The sequence below is a fragment of the Lottia gigantea genome, assembly GCF_000327385.1.
Source record: "Lottia gigantea unplaced genomic scaffold LOTGIsca_273, whole genome shotgun sequence".
Lineage (NCBI taxonomy): Eukaryota > Metazoa > Mollusca > Gastropoda > Lottiidae > Lottia > Lottia gigantea.
Window position 1 is genome coordinate 71325 of NW_008708863.1, and position 25156 is coordinate 96480.

Here is a 25156-nt window from a genome sequence, read left to right on the forward strand (position 1 = left end):
GGAGACTTCTCACTCTTCATGGAAGAAAGAGCTGAGAGAATTCACTCCTGGATATCTCTCCCTCCAGTGAATCTCTCACAGAGTCACTGAGAGAGGGCAGACCTGCCAGGAAGCGACCAGCCTCCGTAAGATCAATGTCCTCCTTATGAAACAGGTTTGAATAAAAGGATACAAAAGATTTCATGATCGTGCTGTTGGTGGTAAAAGAATTATCGCCTTCCTGAATACAGGTAACTGTTTTTTTGGCAGCACGATCATCTCTTTTTTAAAAAAGAAACTAGATGGTCGTTCTTTATTTTCAATAACAGCAGATCTAGACATGATCTGAGCACCATCCACTCTCTCGTCCTCAAGAGAACAAAGATGATGCTTTATCTCTGAGACACGAGCAGAGAAAAGGCCCGGGTTGAGCATCTCCCGCTCAGTCAAGTCCCTATATTCTCGTATTAATGTAGATATATCTGCGTTTCTCTGTATGTTTAAACTTTTCTGAAACTCCTTACAAAATGTTTTTATATAGCCTTTAAAAATATCCCAGTTTAACAAAGAAAGTTCTTTTTCAGATACTAGATACGAAAATGAATTAAAAAAGAGCGAAATTGAAATGTGAATCAGAGGAAATAACACTGGAGCTGTTACACTTCCAGTAACCTCTACCTATAGAAACTGTTGGATTTAAACTCAATTTAAAAGAAACACAAGAGTGATCAGAAAATATAAGAGGCTGTACTTGAAAATCATGTGTACCAGAAAGTTTATTAGATGGTATATAAAATCTGTCCAGTCTACAAGATACCGAAGAGCTGCTCCAGGTATCAAGAACTTTATTAGGGAAATGAAAACGGAAGACATCTTTAAAACTAAACTGTGAAATTAGGTTCTTGAAAGTGGAAGAACTTGACGATATTTTATCAACATTACCACCAGTTTTATCTAAAACACTATTTAGAACAAAGTTAAAATCACCACCTAAAATAATACATCTTGAGGAGACTAAATAACTCTCAAGATGACGAATAAAATCATTTCTATCAGATGGTTTGTTAGGACAATAAATATTTATAAAACGTAATGGGCAGTCATTTATATCAACATCGATATAAACAAAACGGCCTTCTAAATCAAAATGAAAATGATGAACTATATATCTTAAAGAGTTTTTAAGAGGATGGCAGAACCAGAGCTATAATTAGACCCAAAGGACCAAAAAGATTTATACTGCTGTAAAATATGTTCAAACTTTCTTCCAATTTTTAAATTAAAAACGTGTGTTTCTTGTAGGGAAACAACATCGAAACGTTCAAGGGCTAAAAAGTTATATAAATAATGGATTTTATTAAATCCTAACAAACCATTTGTGTTAATGGATGAAACATTGAGTGTCATCTACAGATAAGTATATATAGGTACATTATCAAAAACCAGTAAAAAAGAAATCAAATCGGAGAGTCTTCAAAAGACTCTTCAGCCGATCCGAACCCCTCCCCATCGGTCGACCGACCAGGAGTCATGCTACTTAGGATATCATTTAGCTTTTCAGTGTCAGCTAAATTATCCATAACATCACTGACCATTTCAACAGGGTTAATATCATCCATTACAATATCCATGGATTCAATAAAGTACAAAAAATTACATAGGAAGATCCTCCTCAGAGGATTCTTCACTGACATCAACCTCATCATTAGATGATTGCCCTGACCTGGATTGACATCTAGATAATTCCCTTTTGAGTTTTACAACATCTGCGATGTCCTGCAGACTCCCGGACTGATCCATTTCCGATTCAAAATCGGAAATTCCAGCAGAATCAGACTTTTCAACCATGGAAACCTCCACCGGCATATCGACAGATGATCGTGTTAAAATGGCATCAGCTGCAATAATATCAATAGCAGATGAACTACTATCATCAGTGCCACGTCCTACAGAAGATTTGGACGCGGACGAACACAGATTTCAGACGAACACTATTAGCCCCAGCTGCCGCACAAGCAAATTTTGTGGATTGAAGATTTGTATCTTTTCTATTTGGGGGTGTAAGAGGTTGAAATGCAAATTTCTTTGTGGAAACAATTTCCTCATGAGAAGAGTTCGCAACATTAACAGACACTAAATTTGACTCTGATGAAGTCAGCTTTTTGGCATTATTCTTGGGTGTATAAAACCCATCACCATCCAGTCTATCCTCATACAACGTGACGTGAGTAGGGAGAGGAGGAGGAGAAACAGCAGGACGAGGCAGTCTAGAAGGCTTAGACACAATAGTTGAGGCTTGTACGAAACCTGGTCTTCCTTTAATCGAATCAACACTACTAAAAGCACCTTTACGAGCACCAACACCAGCACTAGCACCAGCACCAGACGAAAAAAGAGCATTGGCATAAGAAGGTTGTTTACTTAACGGACATTCCTTCCTGAAGTGTCCCGCCTTATAACATTTAAGACAAACTGGTGGCCTTCCTTGCAAAATTAATAATGTTTCTTTCCCACATATTGATGATGTATGTGGTAAAGTGTCAAAAGACGAAGAGCGACCTTCTACCAAAACACGACGAGTTAACGTTCTTATATGCTTTAACCCGTCCGCTAGATGGAACTCTCTCTGTATAGAGGCGACACTCAACCCAAAGGATTTGAAAAATGAAGATATATCAATATCCGATATATATTCAGGAAGCCAGAACAACCTAACAATCAATCGCGATTTGTTGCAAGCAGAAACAGAATAAACATTTTTCCCAATTGACACAGTATGATGACTATCTATAAAACGTTCTGATACTTTTTCATCATTTACAGTAACTTGGAATATTCTGTTGGATCGTCCAGAACCCATAGAAACAATCCTCTGGGGATCAACATAACTTTCTTCCAAAACCTTAACAAAGTCATGTCCGTAGACAAATTGATTCCCTGTGGTCTGTGAAAATTGAATAGTTCTACCTTGGATACTAGATTTGATATCCATAGTTAGAACAAAAAGAAAAACTTCCGTAACCAGAAAAGCCTATCTCTGTAACTGGAAGTATTTAACACCCGAACAGAAAAAACAGAGCTACAAGAGCCCTGTAACCCTTAGCAGGCCTTGGGTGGGCTTAGCGGGCCGTCGGAGCACAAGTGCCCGACCTTTACCACCGGAACAGCTAACGAAAACTACTCAAAGTCGTTTCTCTATGTGGCTGTAATGAGGCGTTCTCGCTACGCATTAATGCCGGATACTAATCCTCATTACTTGAGTAAAACCCTAGCGTAAGAACAGATACTACACTTTGATCTTAGCCAAAATGATCTTTTACTCTTAGAACGTTTCGATGTAGTCTTTTTACAAGAGACCCACGTCTCTAATCTTAGAACAGCCAGGTATTTTGAGCAAGTCTTGCAACATAAATGTTTCTGGTCTTTTGGTTCCAATAGGAGTTCTGGAACAGCTATTTTGTTAAAACCTTCTATAGGATTCTGTATTGATCATTTTTATTTTGACCTTGATGGGGGTTTGGATGTTCTAGACGCAACTGTAAATAATTGTGCGATACTTTTTATAAATGTTTACTGTTCGAATATACCGTCGGAGAGGAATGTTTTTATCCGCAGTCTCGAACATTTTTTTGTTACTTCGAGACTTTTGGTACTTGGAGGGGATTTTAATTTTGTTCTAGATAATGATTTAGACAAGGAAGGTGGAAACAAAGACCGAATTTCGTCAACTTCAGCTATTTTTCGTAATATATTAACCGATTTTGATTTAAAGGATGTATTCAAATTTCAGTATCCAAATAAATCACTCCCAACATGGAGTAGTTTGTCAGTCTCTTATAGGCTTGACAGATTTTATATAAGATCTAGTACACTTTTAAACACACATCATTTTCAAACTCATCCTTTAATTTTCAGTGATCACTTTGGAATTTCGTTTAATATCAATCTCAACCAGAACATTTCTATTGGTAAGGGTTATTGGAAATGTAATAACTCAGGAGTTACCTCCTCAGGTTTTATTCTAGAGTTTCGCTCCCTTTCTAATGCCTTTTCACATTTAATATCTGATGTTGGTCTCTCCTTGTCAAACTGGGACCTTTTTAAATTTTATATTTCTATATTTTGTAAGGAATTCCAATTAAGGGAAAGAAGTAAGAAACAAAGGGGATTATCTATCTTAAAATCGCAGTATAAGGCCTTGGCTGAGCGTGAGCTTGCTGCTCCCGGTAGTTGTTCATCTCGTCTGTCTGAACTTCGAAACCACCTTCGGAGTGTGGAGGACGAGGGGATTAACGGTGCTCGTATTCGGTCAAGGTTCGATGACATTGAAAACAGAGAAAACCCATCCCGTTTTTTCCTTAGAAAGGAGCATGATCGTGCTGCCAAAAAGACAATAACTTTCATTCAGGATGGTGATCGGCAGTGTACTACCAACAGCACGATCATGCAGGCTTTTACATCCTTTTATTCGTCACTTTTTAAGAAGGAAGATGCAGATTTTCCCCTTGATGATTTTTTATCAGATCTGCCCTCTTTGAGTACCCCCATAAGAGATTCTCTTGAGGGAGATATATCCAAAGAGGAGATCCATTCTGCTCTAAAGAACATGAAAAGTGAGAAGTCTCCTGGTCCAGATGGACTGACTAAGGAATTTTACCTTGCCAATTTTGACATTCTCGGTGATGTACTTTTCCGTCTGTATCAACTTATATTTTCTTCTGAATTGTTATCATCTTCCCAAAGTTTGTCTTTTATTACTCTTCTTTGTAAAAAGCCTTCTCAACCCGAGAGTGTCAAGAATTGGCGACCTATCTCTCTCCTGAACTTGGATTATAAGATTATCTCGAAGGTCTTGTCTACTCGTTTGGGTGGCGTGTTAGATAATATTGTTGGCCTAGATCAGACTTGTGCGGTCCCGGGCAGATCAATCTTAGATAACGCCCATCTTTTAAGATCTGTTGTGGACTATGTTCGGGAGAGGAATTTGCCTTGTGCTTTTGTCTGGATGGACCAGGAGAAAGCTTTCGACAGGGTGTCTCATAAATTTTTATTCTCTTGTCTTTTTAACTATAATTTTGGTCCAAAATTCCAGAAGTGGATACAAATTCTGTATTTCAATATTTCTTCTTCGGTGATTATCAACCAACATATTTCTAAGCCTTTTCCTGTGACCTGTTCTGTACGTCAGGGTTGCTGCCTTTCACCGTTGCTATATATTTTAGTTTTAGAGCCATTCTGAATCCGTGTACGGAAAGATCCTGACATAGTGGGTGTCACTATTCCGGGTTCCCCGCCAGTTTCTGCCAAGCTATCAGTTTATGCCGATGACACGACTGTTTTTTGCACCACGGATGCTTCTATCCGCAGAGTCTTTGATGTGTGTGAACTCTATGGTAGGGCATCTGGTGCAAAACTTAGTTTGTCCAAGACTAAAGGAATGTTTTTTGGGAAATGGGCTAGTCGGTCTGACCACGGCATAAGCTGGATAGATGGTGGTAAGCTGGTTGGGGTTCCTTTTGGTAATAATGATAATTTCTGGGATTCCTTACATAAAAAAATTGACAATTCTTAAAATCTATTTAAGTCTCGTTCCGTGTCAATTTTTGGTAGAGCAACGATTTTTAATACTATTGCTCTTTCTAAGCTATGGTATGTTTGCTCAATTATCGTTCCTCCAAAACAATTCATTATCAAAATTCAACGTTTGTGTTTTAGCTTTTTATGGCCTTCAAAAAATGAACCAATTCGAAGAAATATCTTATATTCTGACAAGTCCTTAGGTGGCATAGGGATCATACACATTTCTTCCAAATTAAAAGCTCTCAGAGTATTTCATTTAGTTCAGGGCATTGATGCAAAATGTTTTTCTTGGTTTCGTTTTTGGCTTGGCTTACAGTTAAGCAAGCACAATTCTTCTCTACTTTCAAACCTCCAACCACATGGCTTCCACTTACCCCAGTTTTATTAAATAGCATATACTGATTTTATAGAGTTTTTAGATATTTCCCACAAGAACCAAATAGACATTGATTTTAAGAAATTATCTGTTGTAAGTATATATCAAACTTTTCTATTAGAAATCGTTACAGTGCCTTCTTTTCTGAAAGATTATCCCACCATTGACTTCACTGCCTGTTATAAAAATTTACATCACAAAAATATAAATCCGATAACTAAAACTATTTCTTACAGTTTAATTCACAATGCTCTTCCTCTTGCAGATCGCCTTTACGACAGACATCTTTCAAAATATAAAACTTGCATTCTCTGTAATACTGAAATTGAAAATATACAACATTTATTTTATCTTTGTCCCCTACTTCAACCATTACTAAGTCAAATATCTACCTGGCTGAAGACAATTAGCTCTGGTTCCATTTCTGTTCTAACTTTTGAAATGATTAGGTTTTTAAATTTTCCCAAACTAACTTCTTAAGTCCTCTCTATTTGTCTTGTCATTTTATCAGAATTTAAATATGTCATTTCGTTTTACAGGAATATTAAGAAGTTCGAACATAAGTGCGTTTTTTTCTCACGATATAACAAATGTGTTTATTTCACGTTTAAAATTTCATATAAAAGCCGACAAGTGTCGTCTACCTGAATCAGGTTTTAGATCCTTATGGTGCCTGGATGCCACTTTTTGCACGCTTGAAGGGGGTAATTTAAACTTTCAATTTTAATTATTACTCACTTATTACTTCTTTTTCTTTTTGCCTAATCCCTTATTATTATTATATTATTATTATAGGTATTATACTTACCTATTTCATTACCTGATCGTTTATGGAATACTTACCTCTTTGACTATCTACCTGATTGATTGTTTAACTATATTTATTTTTAAAAAATTTGATTTTGGCTTTTTTTTTTTTTTTTTTTTTTTTTTTTTTAGCTAATGAAACTGTGTACCCGCTTGCGCTTTCAATTCCCTTGAGTAGACCTGTAAATGGTCCAAAGTGTCGGGTCTCGGAATTGGAAGTGCAACCGGTTGCACAGCTAGCATTTTGTTATCAAAATTCAAAATTCTATTGTATGTTGTATTTTTATATTTTTTTATATTTCAGGTGCTGTGATCCATTTTGGCTCCTTTTATTTACTTCATAATTAATTTTTGATTTTGTAAAATTTCAAAATTCTGTATTGGCTTCTGAGCGATGAAACTGTGCACCTGGCTGCGTTCTCATTTCCCTTGAGTAGACTCGTAAAAGGACCGAAGTGTCGGGTCTCGGAAGTGGGAGCGCATTCAGTTTCATAGTAAGTAATTAGCTCCAAAATTTCTTTGTTTTATGTTGTCTTTTTCCTTTTCAGTATTCCATTCGCGTGTTTTTATTGTAAATATTTGTTGTATATATGAAAAAAAGTATCTGTTTTTATCAGCTTAATATCTGATACGTACCCCATCGGGGTACTTCGATATTAAACTGATTTTTGGACCTAGATGAGGTGCCCGGAGCTTGCTCCGCCCTCATCACGGGTTGCCCTGGTATTGCAGTACTTCCAGGCGTGGCCCACCCTCATAATACAAATGAAAAGAATTCCCCCTTACTACCATGCCAGCTTGCTACTAGCATATGCCGTACACCTTCCAGAAGTGGGAAATTGGCGTGTGCCTCACAGCTCGGCTGAAAATCGACGTTTGCCCTACGTCTCACACTGCTTGTGCAAACCAGAACATTAATAGAACGTAATGCTCTGCTAAATGTATCGAAATGGGTTGCACTGGCATTTGCGTAGCCTGAGTGCAAAAGAAAGAAAGAAAGAACGAACGAACGCTGTTCACAGAGAAGATCTTTTTTCTATGTCCTTATTTTCCTTTTTTTTTTCTTTTTTTTTAAAGACCGACTGTGTCGAGACCATCGCGGAAAGGTACAAATTTATATGAGGTCCCAAACTGACTGAAAGCGGGCATCGCTTCTCGGCCTTTTGGCTAAGATCAAAGTGTAGTATCTGTTCTTATTACGCTTGGGTTTTCTCCAAATATTGAGGATCAGTATCCGGCATTATGCGCAGCGAGAACACCTCAATATAGCCGCAGTAGAGAAACAGTTTTTCAGTAGGTTTCTTTCTTGTTCCGGTGGTTAGGGTCGGGCACTTGTGCTCCGACGGCCCGTTAAGTCCATCTTAGGCCCTTTTAAGGTTTAACATGATTCTTGTAATCATGTATTTTGAGTGGGTTTAGGTTTGTTCCTGGTTCCTTTCCACTAAGGAAGATTCTTTTTTCCATTATAATTTTATTGTTTTGTTTTCATCTAGCGATGGATTCCAAAACAATTAATCAAAGGCGGACGTTACAATTGGTTCAATCGTCTGGGAACCAATTTATATATGGCCATGATTTTGTCCGCTTTTTGGAGAAGAATCATATTGATCCTCAGCGGATTGTATCTATGGGCTCTGACCGCTCTAACAAAATTTTTCAAGTCACTTTTGATGATGAGGGAATTTCTGAGTCTTTTGTGAACCGTCACAACACAGCACACATAGGAAACAATATCTATACTGTTTCGGGCTGTGACCGTTCCAGGTTAACTGTTCGTTTATTCTGGCTACCAGAATATATTTCAGATAAAGATAAAACTTCTTTTTTTAAGTCTTTTGGGCTAAATGTCAATTCAGTTCAAAGAGAGTTTCATCTTGCCGACGGGATTAAACATATAAGAACATTAACCCGTCGGGTTTTAGTAGAAGGTCGGTCTTCTGCTTTTGATTCTTTGCCGCATACGTCCTCCATATGTGGCAAGGATGTGTTGATGATCCTCCAGGGGAGGCCTCCCATATGTTTAAAGTGCTATCAAGCAGGTCATATGAGAAAGGAATGTCCTTTATCGAGACAGTCTGGCACTCTTTCGTATGCTGGTGTTGCCTCTGGTAGTCGGGCTCCTCCTTATAACACTTCTAGGCAAATAACATCTGTAAAGAAATTGTTAGCGAAGAATTCATCGCTTTCCCCCCCTTTACCACCTATCCACGTCGAATTGTTTGATACTCGCGTGGACAAGGATGGTTTTGTTAAACCAAAAAACACATCCAAGAAGAGGACTCTGTCTGAGTCTAATGTTTCGTTGATCAGTACCGAAGATCCTCGTATTGTTCAAATATCTTCTGAGGGGAGGAAACCTCTAAATTCTCCACCAAAGAAGAAAGTAAATCATTTGTCAAAGATGTTAGCACCTGCGGCAGCTGGTGCCAATAGTGTAGAGTTGGTTAAAAGTTCACCAACAGAAGTCTCTAAAGTCGCTGTGGGATGTGAAACTGATGTTGCATTAGTTGACACCGTCACATCTAACGTTATCACACCTGATGTTGTGTTGCCAGAGTTTTCTGGTGATATGATGGTAGACGACTTTGTAGAGAAGTCCGGTGATGATGAGGGTGAAATTTCTGAATCTGATCCGGAAATGGATCATTCTAGTACTTTGGCTGATATTGCCAAATTAAAAAGGGAATTAAATGGAGGTGATACTTCAGGTCGTTTCTCTACGATGAAGATATTGGTGAAGACTCCTCTGTGGAGGATCTTCCTACATAATTTTTTACTTTATGTTTCACGTTTCTGTCTTTATTTTTCTATACTCGTTATTGGTGTTTCCAATAGTACATATAATGATAAAAATAAGTTCCATTAATGTAAATGGACTTTTAACGTCCAATAAAGTTTTTCTTTTAATTCTAACAGAGATAGTGGTGCGCTGATGGCTGCCCTCTGTGTCTCTGATAAGTTTAGTCAAAATTAATTTGTTTATCCTGTATTTTTGTTATCAAAAGTTGTGCCAGTGTCTTGCTAAAGGATTGGAGATTCCATATTTGCGACTTAAATGGTAGAATTATGTATATTTTGAAGTTATTTGCTAGTTGAAATATTTTATTGAACTGATTAGTGACCGATGAAGCATGAAATCAATGACTTTGACTGACCTGTCAAATTTGTTACTATTTTTATCACCGTGTTTTCTACTCATTATGTTCACTCAACTCACTTACACCAGGGATCAGCTTTTATTAAAAAGCAACAGTAACATTTTAACTAAATCTGAGTGTAATTCTCTACAAAATGCTACATCTGACATTATTAAAGGCAAAAAGACTCGAAGGGGCTGCTCCTCTGGAAAAAATCGGATCAGAAGAATACAAGTAGTGATTTCAGATCGACCGGAAAACGACATAAAATTTCTTAATAATACGGTAAATCACAATAATTTTTCGCATCTTACTCATGTAAAAGATCCGCCCACGGTTATTCCTAATTTGAAGATGACGTTAGTGAACGCCAGATCAGTTAGAAACAAGGCTATAGAACTTAACGATTTTATATGCGAACATGATATTGATATACTCGCCATCACTGAAACCTGGCTAGGTGCCAACGATGAAGTGGTTCTTTCTTCATTGATACCCATTGGGTATTCCATACAGAATAAACCAAGATTGTCCCGCAGTGGTGGTGGGGTAGCTCTCATACACAAATCATCATTAAAGTTTCAAACCTGTAAACAAACGTCATACTCATCATTTGAATATGTGGATTGTGTTGTTGACTCTTTTGACACTAAGTTTCGAGTCATTGTATTGTATAGACCCCCAGACAACAAACTTCAATCAAAGTTTATCGATGAATTTCCTGATTTGATAAATCAATTGGCCAGTTGCCGCATTGAACCGGTCATAGTCGGCGATTTTAACTGTCATGTGGACGATATCAAAAACCCATTCACTGTTCGATTTCACGAAGTTCTTCAAACACATTCTCTAACCCAACACGTGACCAACCCTACACATGATAGAGGACATACACTGGATATTATAATAACTAGAGAAAGCGATCACTTGATTAATAATATAGACGTCAATGACAAACTCCTATCTGATCACTTTCCCGTTAATTTTAATCTCAACATACGAAAGTCTCAATGTGAAAGGAAACTGGTTTCATTTCGTAAATTCAAAACTTTGGACAGGGATGTGCTGCGTTCTTCAATACGCTCCTCAAAATTAGATGATATATATCTCATCGGAGATGCCAATTTAAAGGCAACTCATTTTAATGAATGTCTTCCATCAATCTGTGATATTATAAATAATTCCATTGATACTGGATGTTTTCCAGATATATATAAACATGCCCATGTTATTCCTTTAATTAAAAAATCTTCCCTTGATCCTGATCAAGACAAGAATTACAGGCCAGTATCCAATCTTAGTTTTGTCTCTAAAGTTCTTGAAAAATGTATTTCAATTCAACTTATCGATTATATATCTACTAACAATCTTTTAAGTAATTATCAAAGTGCATATCGGCAATACCATAGTACAGAAACAGCACTACTTAAATTTCAGAACGATATTTTATTGTCCATTGACCAAAAACAATGTGTAATACTCCTGCTTCTTGACCTTTCTGCAGCATTCGATACTGTTGACCACAATGTTTTATTCTACCGTCTGTCAAATGATTTCAAAATTAATGGTTCAGCCTTAGATTTATTGAAATCATATTTAACGAATCGTTCACAGTCTGTTATTGTAAACAATAAATCCTCCTATGCAAAATGTTTGAAATATGGTGTGCCATAGGGGTCAGAATGGGGACCGATTTTATTTAGTATGTACACCACTCCACTATCTAATATAGTTCACAGACATGGTCTCGATTTTCATTTATACGCAGACGACACACAGTTATATTTATCTTTTAAACCCTCTGTAAATAATAGTTTTAACATTTGTAAATCCAAGATTGAATGCTGTATAGAAGATATCCGTGTATGGATGAACAATAATTTCCTTAAATTAAATGATGATAAAACTGAATACATTCTACTGGGATCGAGCAATCTTTTATCAAAAGTTAATGAAAATGTATCTTTATCGATAGGAAGTCATGTAATATCCCCTGTCACGTCAGCTAGAAATATTGGAGTTATTTTCGATCAGCATTTAACCCTGGAACCTCATGTAAATAATGTGTGTAAATTGTGCTTTTTTAATCTCCGTAACATTAGTAAAATCCGTAAAAATATTCCCTCTTCCTCTGTTAAAACTCTAGTACAAGCATTGATCACCTCCCGTTTAGACAACTGTAATTCATTATTAATCGGTAATGCGCATAACCAACAAGCTACAGAAAGTTCAAAATGCAGCAGCACGACTCATCACTGGCAAAAAATATCACGACCACATTACACCAATTTTAATTGACCTTCACTGGCTACCTATTATCTTTAGAATCCAATTCAAGATCGCCCTTTTAACTTTTAAATGTTTAAACGATATTGCACCTCACTATTTATCTTCACTATTAGAAATGTATACACCAAGCCGCACTCTCCGCTCATCTTCTGATAACTTTTTACTTGTACATAAATCAGCCAGACTTTTAACTATCGGTGAGCGCTCTTTTTACCAATATGTTGATACTTTATGAATTGTATTGTACAGCGCATCTGAGCACATATTGTGAAAGATGGCGCTCTATAAGTGTCTTAATAATAATAATAATAAAGCAATACCTGCTTAGAAATAATTTTGACATTGTCTTTTTGCAGGAAACACATATTTTTAATTGTGCTTCAAGCAAGATGATACAGAACAATATAAACAATTTCGATTTTGTTTGTAGCTTTGGAACTCAGTTTTCAAAAGGATGTGCTATCCTTTTAAACAAAGATTCCAATAAAACATTAAATAAATTTATTGTTATTTGTATATATGCACCTAATGATGCTGCTGAGAGGCATGTTTTTTTTTATGATGTTTCTCATTATTTTTTAACATCTAAACCTTTAATCACTGGTGGTGATTTTAACTTTGTACATGATACTACTTTAGACAAGATAGGTGGCAATAAGAATATAGGTTCTGACACATCTAAGAAATTTTCAAGTCTTTGCCAAGATTTTTCCCTGTTTGATGTGTTTAGAATTATCTATCCTCACAATATAAGCACCACTTGGCACTGTTCATCTGTATCTTGCCGATTAGACAGATTTTACGTTTCTGATGTTTTAAAGAGTTCTGTTTCTGATTTCTTTAATATTCCTGTTCCTTTTTCAGACCACGACTGTATTACCTTTTCAGTCAATTTTCAAAAATCTCTGTTGAAGGCTCAGGTTATTGGAAGTGTAATAACTCTTTGTTGATAAATCCGACTTTTAAACAGGATTTTTCATCGTTTTTACATGTTTATATTTCGGGGAAGGGAGGGTTTGATTCTCCCAAATGTACAGGCCTAGGGTGGAGCAGACACTTTATTTAGAAATTAGGATTAAGGGTCTTGATATTGGGCTTTCTTCTGTTCTTATTCTGATCTGAAATTAGAAAAAATAACTCGCCCGATGGGCGAGAAGTATAGTATCTGTTATGTACTGATTGTTTTTAGTTTACTATGAACAATATTATCATTTAAGTTCTTATTTTTTGAATATGCAACTATCATTTTCTGCTTATAGACATGGGGGAATTTCTCTTGAAGGATCTTATAGTGGGCATGAACTATCTTGCTTGCTCGATTGCTGGTTGTATTAAACGGGACAACAAAGGGTGCTATGCCTACATTATGATGAATATTTAGTCCTATAGGTCTTGCTGTATTCAATGTCTCAATCCAATGGGCCTCCCTAGATTGACGGAATTTGGTAGTTTCATCTTCGGGCAAGTCAATTTCTATACGCTCAATTGGGATTAGGGTGAGATCGTCTATTGAATGGTCGTCGAGGTTGAAATGATTAGAAACAGGCTTGTCTTTCTTTAATTTGATGTCTGACCTATGAGCATTGAAGCGAGTTCGTAAATTATTCTTAGTTTCTCCTACATATTGTTTGGGGCATTTCTTGCATGAAATTAAATATATTACATTCGAATGTTCACATGTTAGATGTTCCTGGATCGGGTATCTTTTATTCGTAGAGTTGCTTACAAAATAATGAGTTTCTGATATAAAGCGACATGTTTTGCATCTACTGGACAAACATGGAGCACTTCTTAAACCTGGAGGTACTTCGGCATAAAGTCTGTTTTTAGCTGCTATCTGTGCTAAGGTGGAATTTTTTATGTTTCGTAAAAATCGTTTAGAGTACCCACGCTCTTTCGGTTTTGAGAAAACAATCGTACAGGCTTGGTTGAAATCAGAAGATCTTGTACAAATTCGATGAAATCGTAAAACTTGTGACTTAATTATACCAGAAAAGGTATGTTTTGGGTGAAAGGAGCTCTTGTGCAAGAGTTGATGAGTATCAGTTTCTTTGAAATACATTTTAATATCCAGTTTATTTGTTTCTGCTATGGAATCTCCCTTAAAGACTGTGGTATCGAGAAAGTCTATGCTTTTGTCACTCACGTTTGCGGTTAGTTTGATAGAAGGATGGTGGTTGTTGAGAATTTCAAAGAATTCCCAAAACTGTTCGATAGAATAAGTCCAAACCATAAAAATGTCATCCAAAAAGCGTCCGTAAAAAGTGGGTCAAGTGGACAGAGGGGCAACACCTCACGTTACCACTCTGCCATGAAAAGGTTTGCGTACGAAGGGACGAATCGTTTGCCCATTGCTGTCCCTGAAGTTTGTAAATATGTTTTACCATTAAATGTGAAATCGTTTCGACTAAGACAAATCTCTAAAAGCTGTAGAATTGCATCGTCGGGTCTGTTTGGATCTGGGTTTCTATTAAAAGCTTTACGAACTGCCGTTAAACCAGTAGTGTTATCGATATTGGTATACATAGAAGAAACGTCGATAGAAATTAAAATAGCATTAGAGGGAACTCGAAGATTTTTTATTTTATTGACAAAATCGGTTGTGTCTTTAAGGTAGGCGCGATGTTGGCATGCTAGAGGTAGTAAGAAATGATCTTTCTCCAATTTATATCGTTAGGATATTTTTAAGGAAAGAGTTGGTGGGTTTTGCAGAGAGTTTGGGAGAAAACGTGCTGATGTAAAGCGGAATTTGCTGAAATCTTTGGAAAAAGAGTATCGTTTGCTCTCTTCTCTGGGAGATTCAGCCGGCTCGGTATTTGAAAGGCTCGGTGATATCAAACAGCACATTAAAAGACTAGATTTAGAATCTTTGGAAGGTGCTAGAATTAGCCTCGATCTGATGAAATCAGTAACCAGGAACTGCCTTCTAGATGGTTTTTTCGGAGGGAGACAGTACGATCCAAACATAAATTAATTTCATCTATTAAGTCAGCAGATGGTCATCACCAGTCTACTGCTACCATAATGGGTGCATTTAGAGATTTTTACTCCGATCTTGTTGCTTCAGAGGTAGTTGACCTGGAGTTAGCTAATAAGTTACTTTCTAAGGTACCTGTTTTGTCTGAAGAGGATAGACTTCTTCTGGATGCACCCATTACAAAGTCAGATATTTTGAGAGCCTTGCAAGCTATGCAAGGTGACAGAGCTCCGGGTTCTGATGGGTTAACACGGGAGTTTTATCTGGTTAACTTTGACGTCCTTGGTGACTATTTGCTTGATATGTATGGTGAGGTTTTTGTTCAGGGATCGCTCTCCTTCCCAACCGTATATTTCCCTTTTATGTAAAAATCCTCAAGATCCTCAGAGAACATGAAAAATTGGCGTCCGATATCCTTGTTGAATGTGGATATGAAGATATTATCAAAGATTTTATCTATGCGTCTTGGTACAGTAATGGCATCTTTGGTTCATCCAGATCAGTCTTGTGCTGTACCCGGTCGTTCAATTGTTGATAACGGTCATGTTCTGCGATCTGTTGTCGATTATGTCGAACAGAAGGATATTCCATGCGCTTTCATATGCCTTGATCAAGCTTTGATCGAGTATCTCACGAATTTCTATTTTTAGCCCTTCAATACTATGGTTTTGGACCGGTTTTTCAAAAATGGATCAGAATTCTATATTCCGATATATCATCAGCAGTTATTGTTAACAATTTTATTTCTGTGATTTTTGCAGTTACTCGCTCTGTGAGGGAGGGATGCAGTTTGTCACCTTTATTGTATGCCCTTGTTTTGGAACCTTTTGCCATCATGGTTCGATCTGATCCTGCTGTGGTTGGTATTAATTTGCCAGGTGATTCTCAGGAGCTAAATATTTATCTTTTTGCTGATGATACTACGTGCATTTGTACGACAGATTCTTCCATTCGCCGTGTTCTGGAATTAAACCGTCTTTATTGTCGAGCTGCTGGAGCTAAGCTTAATTTTTTTTAAATCCAAAGGGATATATTTTGGGAAATGGTCCACACGTTCCGACCATCCCTTTGGCATTTCCTGGGTGGATTCTTGGCAAAAAATTGTTGGGTTTCCATTTGGGAGAGTATGTAAGAATGATGTATGGAATAATCATGTTAAAAAAATTTCAAATGTTTTTAGTCTTTTCGAGAAAAGATCCTTGTCTATTTTCGGCAGAGCTATCGTATGTAATACTTTGGCATTAGCAAAACTTTGGTACGTTTACTCGGTGGTTGTTTTTATCAAGTTTCATATTGCAGATGAAACCGTTCACTGGCTGGCGTTTCCAATTTCCTTGTGTAGACATGTAAATGGGCCGAAGCGTTTTGTCTCAGAATTTCAAAGCGCTGGCCGTTGAGCGGTAAGTACTTTGCTGTTGAATATTTTTGTATATTACGTTTTAACCCTTTTTATTTTTCAGGTGTTGCATGTTCCTGTCGCGTGTTTTTAGTGTATAGTTGTTGTATATTTATTTCATACTTGTTTTAATAAAATTATTCAAACAGAAAAAAAAAGTATCTGTTCTGTACCCCATCGGGGTACTTCGATATTAAACTGATTTTTGGACCTAGATGGGGTGCCCGGAGCTTGCTCCGCCCTCATCACGGGTTGCCCTGGTATTGCAGTACTTCCAGGCGTGGCCCACCCTCATAATACAAATTAAAAGAATTACCCCTTCTACCATGCCAGCTTGCTACTAGCATATGCCGTACACCTTCCAGAAGTGGGAAATAGGCGTGTGCTTCACAGCTCTGCTGAAAATCGACGTTTGCCCTACGTCTCACACTGCTTGTGCAAACCAGAATATTATAGAACGTAATGCTCTGCTAAATGTATCGAAATGGGTTGCACTGGCATTTGCGTAGCCTGAGTGCAAAAGAAAGAAAGAAAGAACGAACAAACGTTGTTCACAGAGAAGATCTTCTTTCTATGTCCTTATTTTCCTTTTTTTTTCTTTTTTTTTTAAAGAACGACCGTGTCGAGACCATCGCGGAAAGATACAAATTTATATGAGGTCCCAAACTGACTCTAAACGGGCATCGCTTCTCGGCCTTTTGACTAAGATCCAAGGTTTGTCACAGCCGGTTATACGTTTGCATTGGATAAGACGCTGTGAGAGAGATTTGAGTATTTTCAACCTGACCAACACCAACTTTCATCATGAGTGAGATATTGAGTAAGATCGAGCTAACTGATGCAGATATTGATAATGACAATGTGAACAGAAACGTAAAGGTTAGGATTGAAAGACCAGGCAACATATTGACAGGAAGGGAAATGGTTTTCAGTGCGGTCAAGCAAGCTCTACGTATTAAATACAACAGCGCCATTGAGGTATTATGGAAACTTATAGAATAGAGGACAGAATAGAGGAATGGTTTGTCACCTTATCAACGAAAGAACATGCTGACAATTTGCTGCAAGTCAAGACAATTAAGGTACAAAATATTTTATTTCACTTTTATTTCACAATGAGAAAATATAATACATATTTTTAATGATGTAGAGGACTGAAAGAACTCAAGTGCCTGTAAAATGGCAATGAAATGAAATGAAATGTATTAAGGAGCATTAGCACCAAACGGGCTATATAGCTCCAGAATACGTTAAAATAATAAAAAACTAAAACAATAAAACACCTATCAATATCACATAAAGGGCACATAGTGATAACAAAAAAGACGATAAAAACCATATCACAGAAAAAGTCATTTAATGACTACAAAAAAAAAAACACTAAAAACAATATCTAAAAACAAATAATACACCACATGGTGGTATTAAAAACCAACAAAACATTTAATAATTAAAATAAAGACCTGCTTGTTTTAAAAAAGCCACTACCTTCTCATAAAGAGAAGGTTGCGCAAAAAGCTGAAATACAGAAACAGCACGGTAGTGCTGTGATCTTATAGGTTTGAGATGCTTACACTCAATCAGAATGTGTTTCACTGTTGTAAAATGGCAATGAGTTCTGCTGTGAAAATGGAGGCTGCTGATGGTAAAGCTACAGATAGAACTTCGGATGGTGTAACTGTAGCGGCTGCTACCTTATCCCCATCCTTAGATCCATCTGTATAGAAAGGTGAGTAATCCCCATATTTAGACCTCAGTTCTAGAAATTTAGATTGAAACACTATAGAGCTTGTCTTAGTTTTCTTATTACTGAAATGGAGCAATCGACCAATCGAGTTGTGGTCATTACGAAGTCCGCAATAGTAATACTGTCGTGGCTGATACCAGCCGCTGACATACGTGGTTGAATGCGGACACCAAAAGAAGACATAGGACGAGGCTTTGCCTCGTACCAATGTTCAAAGTAAGGTCTACGGGGCGGTAAGCAGGATGATGTGGTAAAGATGCTATTTTAATGGTGTACTGTAATGAAAGTCTGCCCAGTCTGTCGTACAATGAGGGCTCATTAGCCTCGACGTACAGACTTTCAACTGAAAATGAAATGACATGAAATGCATTAAGGAGCATCAGCACCAAACCTATATAATGAAAAAACTAAAACAATAAAACATTTATCAATATCACATAAAGGTCACATTGTGACAAAAAAAAAAAAAAACAAACAAAAAAACAAAAATAAACGATAAAAACCATATCACAGAAACAGTCATTTAATGATTACAAAAAAACACTAAAAACAATATCACAGGTAATACATCACATGGTGGTATTAAAAACAAACAAAATATTTAAAACAAACAATGACTTATCTATTTAAAATTTCAAAAAAAGACCGGCTTTTTTTATAAAAAAAAAAAGAGAAGGTTGCACAAACAATTGATGCAAAGATCCAACACGGTAGTGCCGGGATCTCAAAGGTTTGAGATGCTTGCACTCAAGCTAATACCAAAATGATGGCCTGACCGACTTGCCCATTTACCAAAAAACATACCTTTAGTCTTGGACAGATTCAGTTTTGCTCCAGATGCCCCATCATAAAGTCGGCACACATCAAACACTTTCTGGATGGAAGCATCCGTGGTGCAAATAATAGTCGTATCATCGGTATAAACGGTAAACGGAAAGTTTGGCAGTAACGGAAGGAGTTCCAGGAATGGTTAGACCAACTATTTCAGGGTCATTACATATGCGAATTAAAAAGGGTTCCAAAACAAGTACATTCATAAGCGGGGAAAGAAAGACTACAACCCTTTCTAACTGATTTGAAAAGGGCTTGAAATATGTTGGTTAACGATAATCGATGATGAAATATTAGAGTAGAGGATTCTGATCCATTTTTAAAATCTCATGTGACACTCGGTCAAAGTCCTGGTCCAGGCAGATAAATGCACAAGGCAGATTCCTCTCCTTAACATAGTCCACAACAGATCTCAACAGGTGTGCATTCTCCATGATTGATCTGCCCGGAACAGCACAAGTCTGATCCAAGCCAACATGTCCATAACATCCCCTAGCCTAGTAGCCAAAACCTTCGGGATGCCCAAGATCCTTACACAAAAAATTTATGTATGAAAAACTCTGGGAACTAGTTAATGTTCCAGAAGCAAAAATTAAATTGTAAAGTCGAACCAGAACATCAAAATTGGCGAGATAAAATTCCTTAGTTAATCCATCTGGACCAGGAGATTTTTCACTCTTCATCCCTTTAAGGGCAGCTAAAATTTCAGCTTTGGAAATTTCACTTTCAAGAGATTCCTTGACAGATTGTTCCAAAACGGGCAAATCTGACGAAAACTCGCGAGCCTCAGAAAAGTCAGTTTCCTCCTCCGAAAATAAGGTTGAATAAAGGCTCTAAAAGAGCACATGATCGTGCTGTTGGTGGTAAAAAGTCAACCCCCCTCCTAAATACAAGTAATTGTCTTCTTGGCAGCACGGTCATGCTCCTTCTTCAAGAAAAAACGAGACGGTCTTTCCTGATTCTCGATAGCATTTGACTTTGACCGAACCCGAGCACCATCCAGTTTTTCATCCTCCAGGCAGCGAAGCAGATGTTTTATTTCCGAAATGCGACTACAGAAAATCCCCAGAGTCAACAACTCGCGCTCAGCTAAAGTCCTATACTCTGCTCGTAAAGCAGAAACTTCAGAATCTCTCTGTAAATATGTTTTTCTTTGATATTCCTTGCAAAAAGTTTTAATTTGAATTTTAAAGATGTCCTAATTCTCTAAAGAAAGATCTTCAGCAGAAACTAGGTATGCAAAAGTATTAAAAAATAAACGGAAATCATGATTAAAATTAAAAGAAGTTACACCCAAGTTATTGCACTTCCAATAACCCTTTCCGATTGAAATGTCAGGGTTTAAATTAACAGAAAAAGAAATACAGAGGTGATCAGAAAATATCAAAGGATGTGACTTAAAACCATAAGTGTTAGATAACAAATCAGACTTGACATAAAACCTATCCAGTCTACAAGCAACTGACGAGCTGCTCCAGGTTGGACAGATTAGCTTGGATTATGAAATCTAAAAACATCTTTAAAATCAAATGGTTGTACAACATTTTTAAACTCAACAGCACTGGATGATTTACTTCTAATATTACCGCCAGTCTTATCCAAATCATTATTCAAAATAAAATTAAAATCCCCACCTAGAAAAATTCGTCTTGAAGATACAAGAAACTTATCCAAACTATGAATAAAATCTTTCCTCTCTGACGATTTGTTTGGGCAATAAATATTAATGAAACGGATTGAACATTCATTGGAATCAATATCCAAAATAACTAATCGACCATCTAAATCAAAATGAAAATGATTGATTTTACAATTAAGTGATGAAATTAAAAGAATAGCAGTACCAGAGCTGCGATTTGATCCAAAGGACCAGAAGCTCTTATATTGCAAAATGTGCTCAAAACGTCTTGCAGTTTGAATGTTTGAGACATGTGTCTCTTGTAAAAAAAATAACATCAAACCGCTCAAGGTTTAAAAAATTATGTAAATAATGAATTTTATTGGGCCCTTAAAGACCATTGCAATTAATTGAAGCTATTCTCAGCGCCATCTTTACAATTTATGATTTTTTGATATTTTTATATATAGTATAACTGAAAGGTAACAATTGAAAGGTGAAAAGATAAAATTCGAGAATCATGTAATGTCCCCCTCCAAAGAGGATTCATCACTAGATCCAGCTATATCACCATCAGTACACTGACCTGGTGTAATACCCCCAGCGTTAGACAATTCCTCGTTTATGCGCTCTACATCAGCTATATTTTCATTAGCTTCCCTTGTTAAATTTCCCTGCATACCTGGACAAGAAACATCAGTTTCAGTACCCAAGCTGTCAATGTGGCTTATCCTAATATCAAACGGGTTTGAAGTTTTTAAAACAGACCTAGATGACTTTGAAAGAACACCACTTGCTCCTGCCGCTGCAGAAACCAACTTAGCTGATTGAGTGTTAACATTTTTTTATTCGGGGGAGTAGGCGGCTGAAAAGCAAATTTCTTGGTCGAAATTGTCTCTTGCGGAGAATGGTTCTCAACACTTAAAAGAATTAAATTGGATTCCGTTGACGTTAGCTTGTTGGCGATATTTTTGAGGGTAAAGAAGCCATCTCCATCCACCCTAACATGAGTAGAAGAAAGAGGAGGAGAATCTGCAGGACTAAGCCTAGAGGCTTTGGCAATTAAGGTTGAAGCTTGGACAAAACCCAAACGTCCTTTCCTTGAACCAGCACCAATACCGACACCAGCACTAGCATCAGCACCACCAAGAGCACTAGTACCAACACTAGCATGATTATTGACACTAATACGAGACGAATTGACCGCACTTGCATAATATGGCTGTTTCCCTAAAGGACATTCCTTTCGGAGATGCCCTGCTTTATAGCATTTCAAACAAATGGGAAGCCTTCCGTGCAAAATTAACAAAACGTCTTTCTCACAAATTGATGATGTACGAGGAAGACTGTCATATGCTGCTGCCTTTCCAAAAAGAGTAATTCTTCGCGTCAGGGCTTTAATATGAGAGAATACTCCCTCTCAGAAAGTATCACTGTAAGGCCAAAACTAGTGAAAAATTTGGCAATGTCAGTGTCCGAGACATATTCAGGTAACCAAAATAATCTTACTATCAGTCTTGCCTGATCAACACCAGATAAAGAGTGTTTTTCCCGACAGTAGCATATGTAATATTGTCTGACAAAAACTGAACTGGTTCAAACGTTTTAAATGTCACCTGAAAAGTCTTTGGTGGTCTACCAGATCCCATTGACTCAATACAGTCAGGATCAACATCATTATTTTAAAAAAAATCAACGAATTCGTGCCCATACACGAAAGAGCTGCCAGTAGTGTGAACTGGACAGTTCGGCGCTGTGTGCATGTTTTATCCACGAAACATACACACACTGATGGTAACTTAAACCTAATCAAAATAACCCTAACAGGCCTTAGGTTGGCTTGGCGGGCCGTCGGAGCACAAGTGTCCGACCCTTACCACCGGAACAATAAAAGAAACCTTAATCAATAATCAATAACTTGTTTCTCTATTGTGGCTTATAACGAGGCGTTCTCCCTGCGCATTATGCCGGATACTGATCCTCAATATTTGGAGAAAACCCAAGCGTAATAAGAACAGGTACTTTTTTCTTTTTTAATAAGTTTATTCAACAATAAACAACAATAAAAAAGCATAAAAATTACAATATAAACTTGATCTGTATCACAGCACCTGAAAAAATAAAAAACATAATACAAACATACAATAAAATTTTGAATTTAGATAGCAAACTACTTACCGCGCAACCGGCTGCGCTTCCAATTCCTAGACCCGACACTTTGGTCCATTTACAGGTCTACTCAAGGGAATTGAAAGCGCAGGCGGGTGCGCAGTTCCAATAACTGCAGTTCAAATAAATAAATTAAATGTATGCGATTGATTAATTGGTTTGTGCTCAAATTTTTTTAAATTCCTGTTGATACAAATAGCGTACTTAAATTCCGCCATCAGGATCAACACTAAAGAAAGAACTGTAGCTGGTATTTTGGGTAAAACCATAAAACGAATGTGATCGAAGGTAAGATTTTTAATAACCCCGTGGGTAAGTATATTTATCCATTCATTGATTTTATTCAATAATGGTTTTACTTCTATACAGTTAAAAAATAAATGTTCAATATTCTCTATGCCCGCATTGCACAAAACACAATTTTTATATTTGGAAAGATGCCTGGCATAAAGGCGATCTGCCAAAGGAAGGACATTATGTATCAATTTGAAAGAAACATCCTTCGTCACGGGGTCCACATCCTTGTCATGAAGATGTTTAAAGACTGTTCTAAAATTGACAGTCGAATTATCCCCAACTACAGTTGGCACAGAAACGACGTCTAAAAGGAGAACATCATATATGGATTTCGTGGTGAGTTTATTAAAATTAATATCGATATTATTTTTTTCGGCAATGGTTAAAAATTCTAAAAAATTGGAATAAGCATATTCATAAAATACAGGTAAAAAGAATCCATGGGGCTGGCTGTTGCTCCAAAGAGTGGGGTTATATTTCCTCAGCTGTAACCCCAGCCAGAATTTCAGCCAAGAACACCACTTGGTACTGGAACCCAGAAAGCCTCGCACTATATGCATAATGCGGATGGCCTTCAACTTAGAAGAGATGTGAATGATCCCAGAGCCCCCAAGAAGTTTACTGGAATACATTACATCTCTTCTTACAGGCTCGTTCCTGGAGGGCCAAATGAACTCGAAACATAGTCTTTGAACTCTATCAACGAAACTCTTAGGTAGGATGAGGACTGAGCCTACATACCACACCTTTGACAAAGCTATCATGTTACAAATTGTAGACCTGCCGAAAAGTGATAGGTGTCTAGATTTGAACAGATTCAAAGAACTACGAATCTTATCCAAAAGCTCCCTCCAAAAACGAGTGGCGTCACCGAAAGGAACACCCACCAGCTTAGTACCCTCTATCCAGCTTATGCCGAAGGGATGGTCAGCACGGTTCGCCCATTTACCAAAGAATAATCCTTTAGATTTAGACAAATTAAGTTTAGCACCAGATGCTCTACCGTAGAGCTGACAAACGTCAAAAACTCTCTGGATAGAAGCATCTGTAGTGCAAATAACCGTGGTATCATCGGCATAAACGGATAGCTTGGCAATAACCGTTGGACAGTCCGGAATAGCAAGACCAACGATCTTCGGATCCTTACGGACACGAAACAAAAAGGGTTCCAATACCAGGATGTAAAGCAGTGGTGACAGGCTACAACCCTGACGAACAGAGCGTGTAACCTGAAATGACCGAGAAATATGCTAGTTGACGATCACAGCCGAGGAAATATCACTGTATAAAATTCGTACCCACTTTTGGAAATTAGCCCCAAAATTAAAATGTTTTAAAGTTAAAAATAAAAAAATCATGGCTGACCCTATCAAAAGCCTTCTCCTGATCCAGACAGACGAACGCTAAAGGTAAGTTTCTCTCCTGAACATAGTCCACAACTGAACGCAACAGATGACCATTGTCGAGAATTGATCTTCCTGGAACAGAACAGGTCTGGTCAATCCCGACAATGTCATCTAAAACCCTTCCAAGTCTTACAGATAAAACTTAAGACAAAATCTTGTAGTCTATGTTCAGGAGAGATATAGGGCGCCAATTCTTGACGCTCTCGGGATGCTCAAAGTTCTTGCAGAGTAAAGTTATGTAGGATAACTTCTTAGAAGATGTTAACGACTCTGCATCATAAACAAGATGGTAAAGCTGAACTAGAACATCGCCAAGAACGTCAAAATTGGCAAGATCATCCAAGGAAGGCAAATCCTCAAGGAAACTATAGGCTTCTTGTAAGTCAATATCTTCCCTAGAAAACAAAGATGAATAAAAGTTACTAAAAGAAGATATGATATCCTTATTGGTGGTATGATAATTATTCCCGTCTATTATTTTAGTTATATGTTTTTTTACAGCACGATCCTTTTCTTTTTTCAGGAAAAAGCGAGAAGGGTTTTCATG

At 37.3% G+C, this 25156-nt stretch overlaps 3 protein-coding genes across 3 annotated transcripts; 1 reads left to right on the forward strand and 2 right to left on the reverse strand.

Moving 5' to 3' along the window:
• Positions 1-1912: 1912 nt before the first annotated feature.
• LOTGIDRAFT_175369 (hypothetical protein) lies at positions 1913-2971 on the reverse strand (the record flags this gene model as incomplete). The annotated part of the gene is made up of 1 exon (XM_009056389.1): positions 1913-2971. One exon carries the CDS (start codon positions 2969-2971, stop codon positions 1913-1915), a length of 1059 nt encoding a protein of 352 aa, XP_009054637.1.
• A 5266-nt stretch (positions 2972-8237) lies between these two features.
• Positions 8238-9608, forward strand: LOTGIDRAFT_175370 (hypothetical protein; the record flags this gene model as incomplete). Its single annotated transcript, XM_009056390.1, has 1 exon — positions 8238-9608. One exon carries the CDS (start codon positions 8238-8240, stop codon positions 9606-9608), a length of 1371 nt encoding a protein of 456 aa, XP_009054638.1.
• An 11647-nt stretch (positions 9609-21255) lies between these two features.
• Positions 21256-22964, reverse strand: LOTGIDRAFT_175371 (hypothetical protein; the record flags this gene model as incomplete). The annotated part of the gene is made up of 3 exons (XM_009056391.1): positions 21256-21419; positions 21506-22132; positions 22916-22964. The coding sequence occupies 3 exons, from the start codon at positions 22962-22964 to the stop codon at positions 21256-21258; spliced, it is 840 nt and encodes a 279-aa protein (XP_009054639.1).
• Between the last annotated feature and the right edge of the window lie 2192 nt (positions 22965-25156).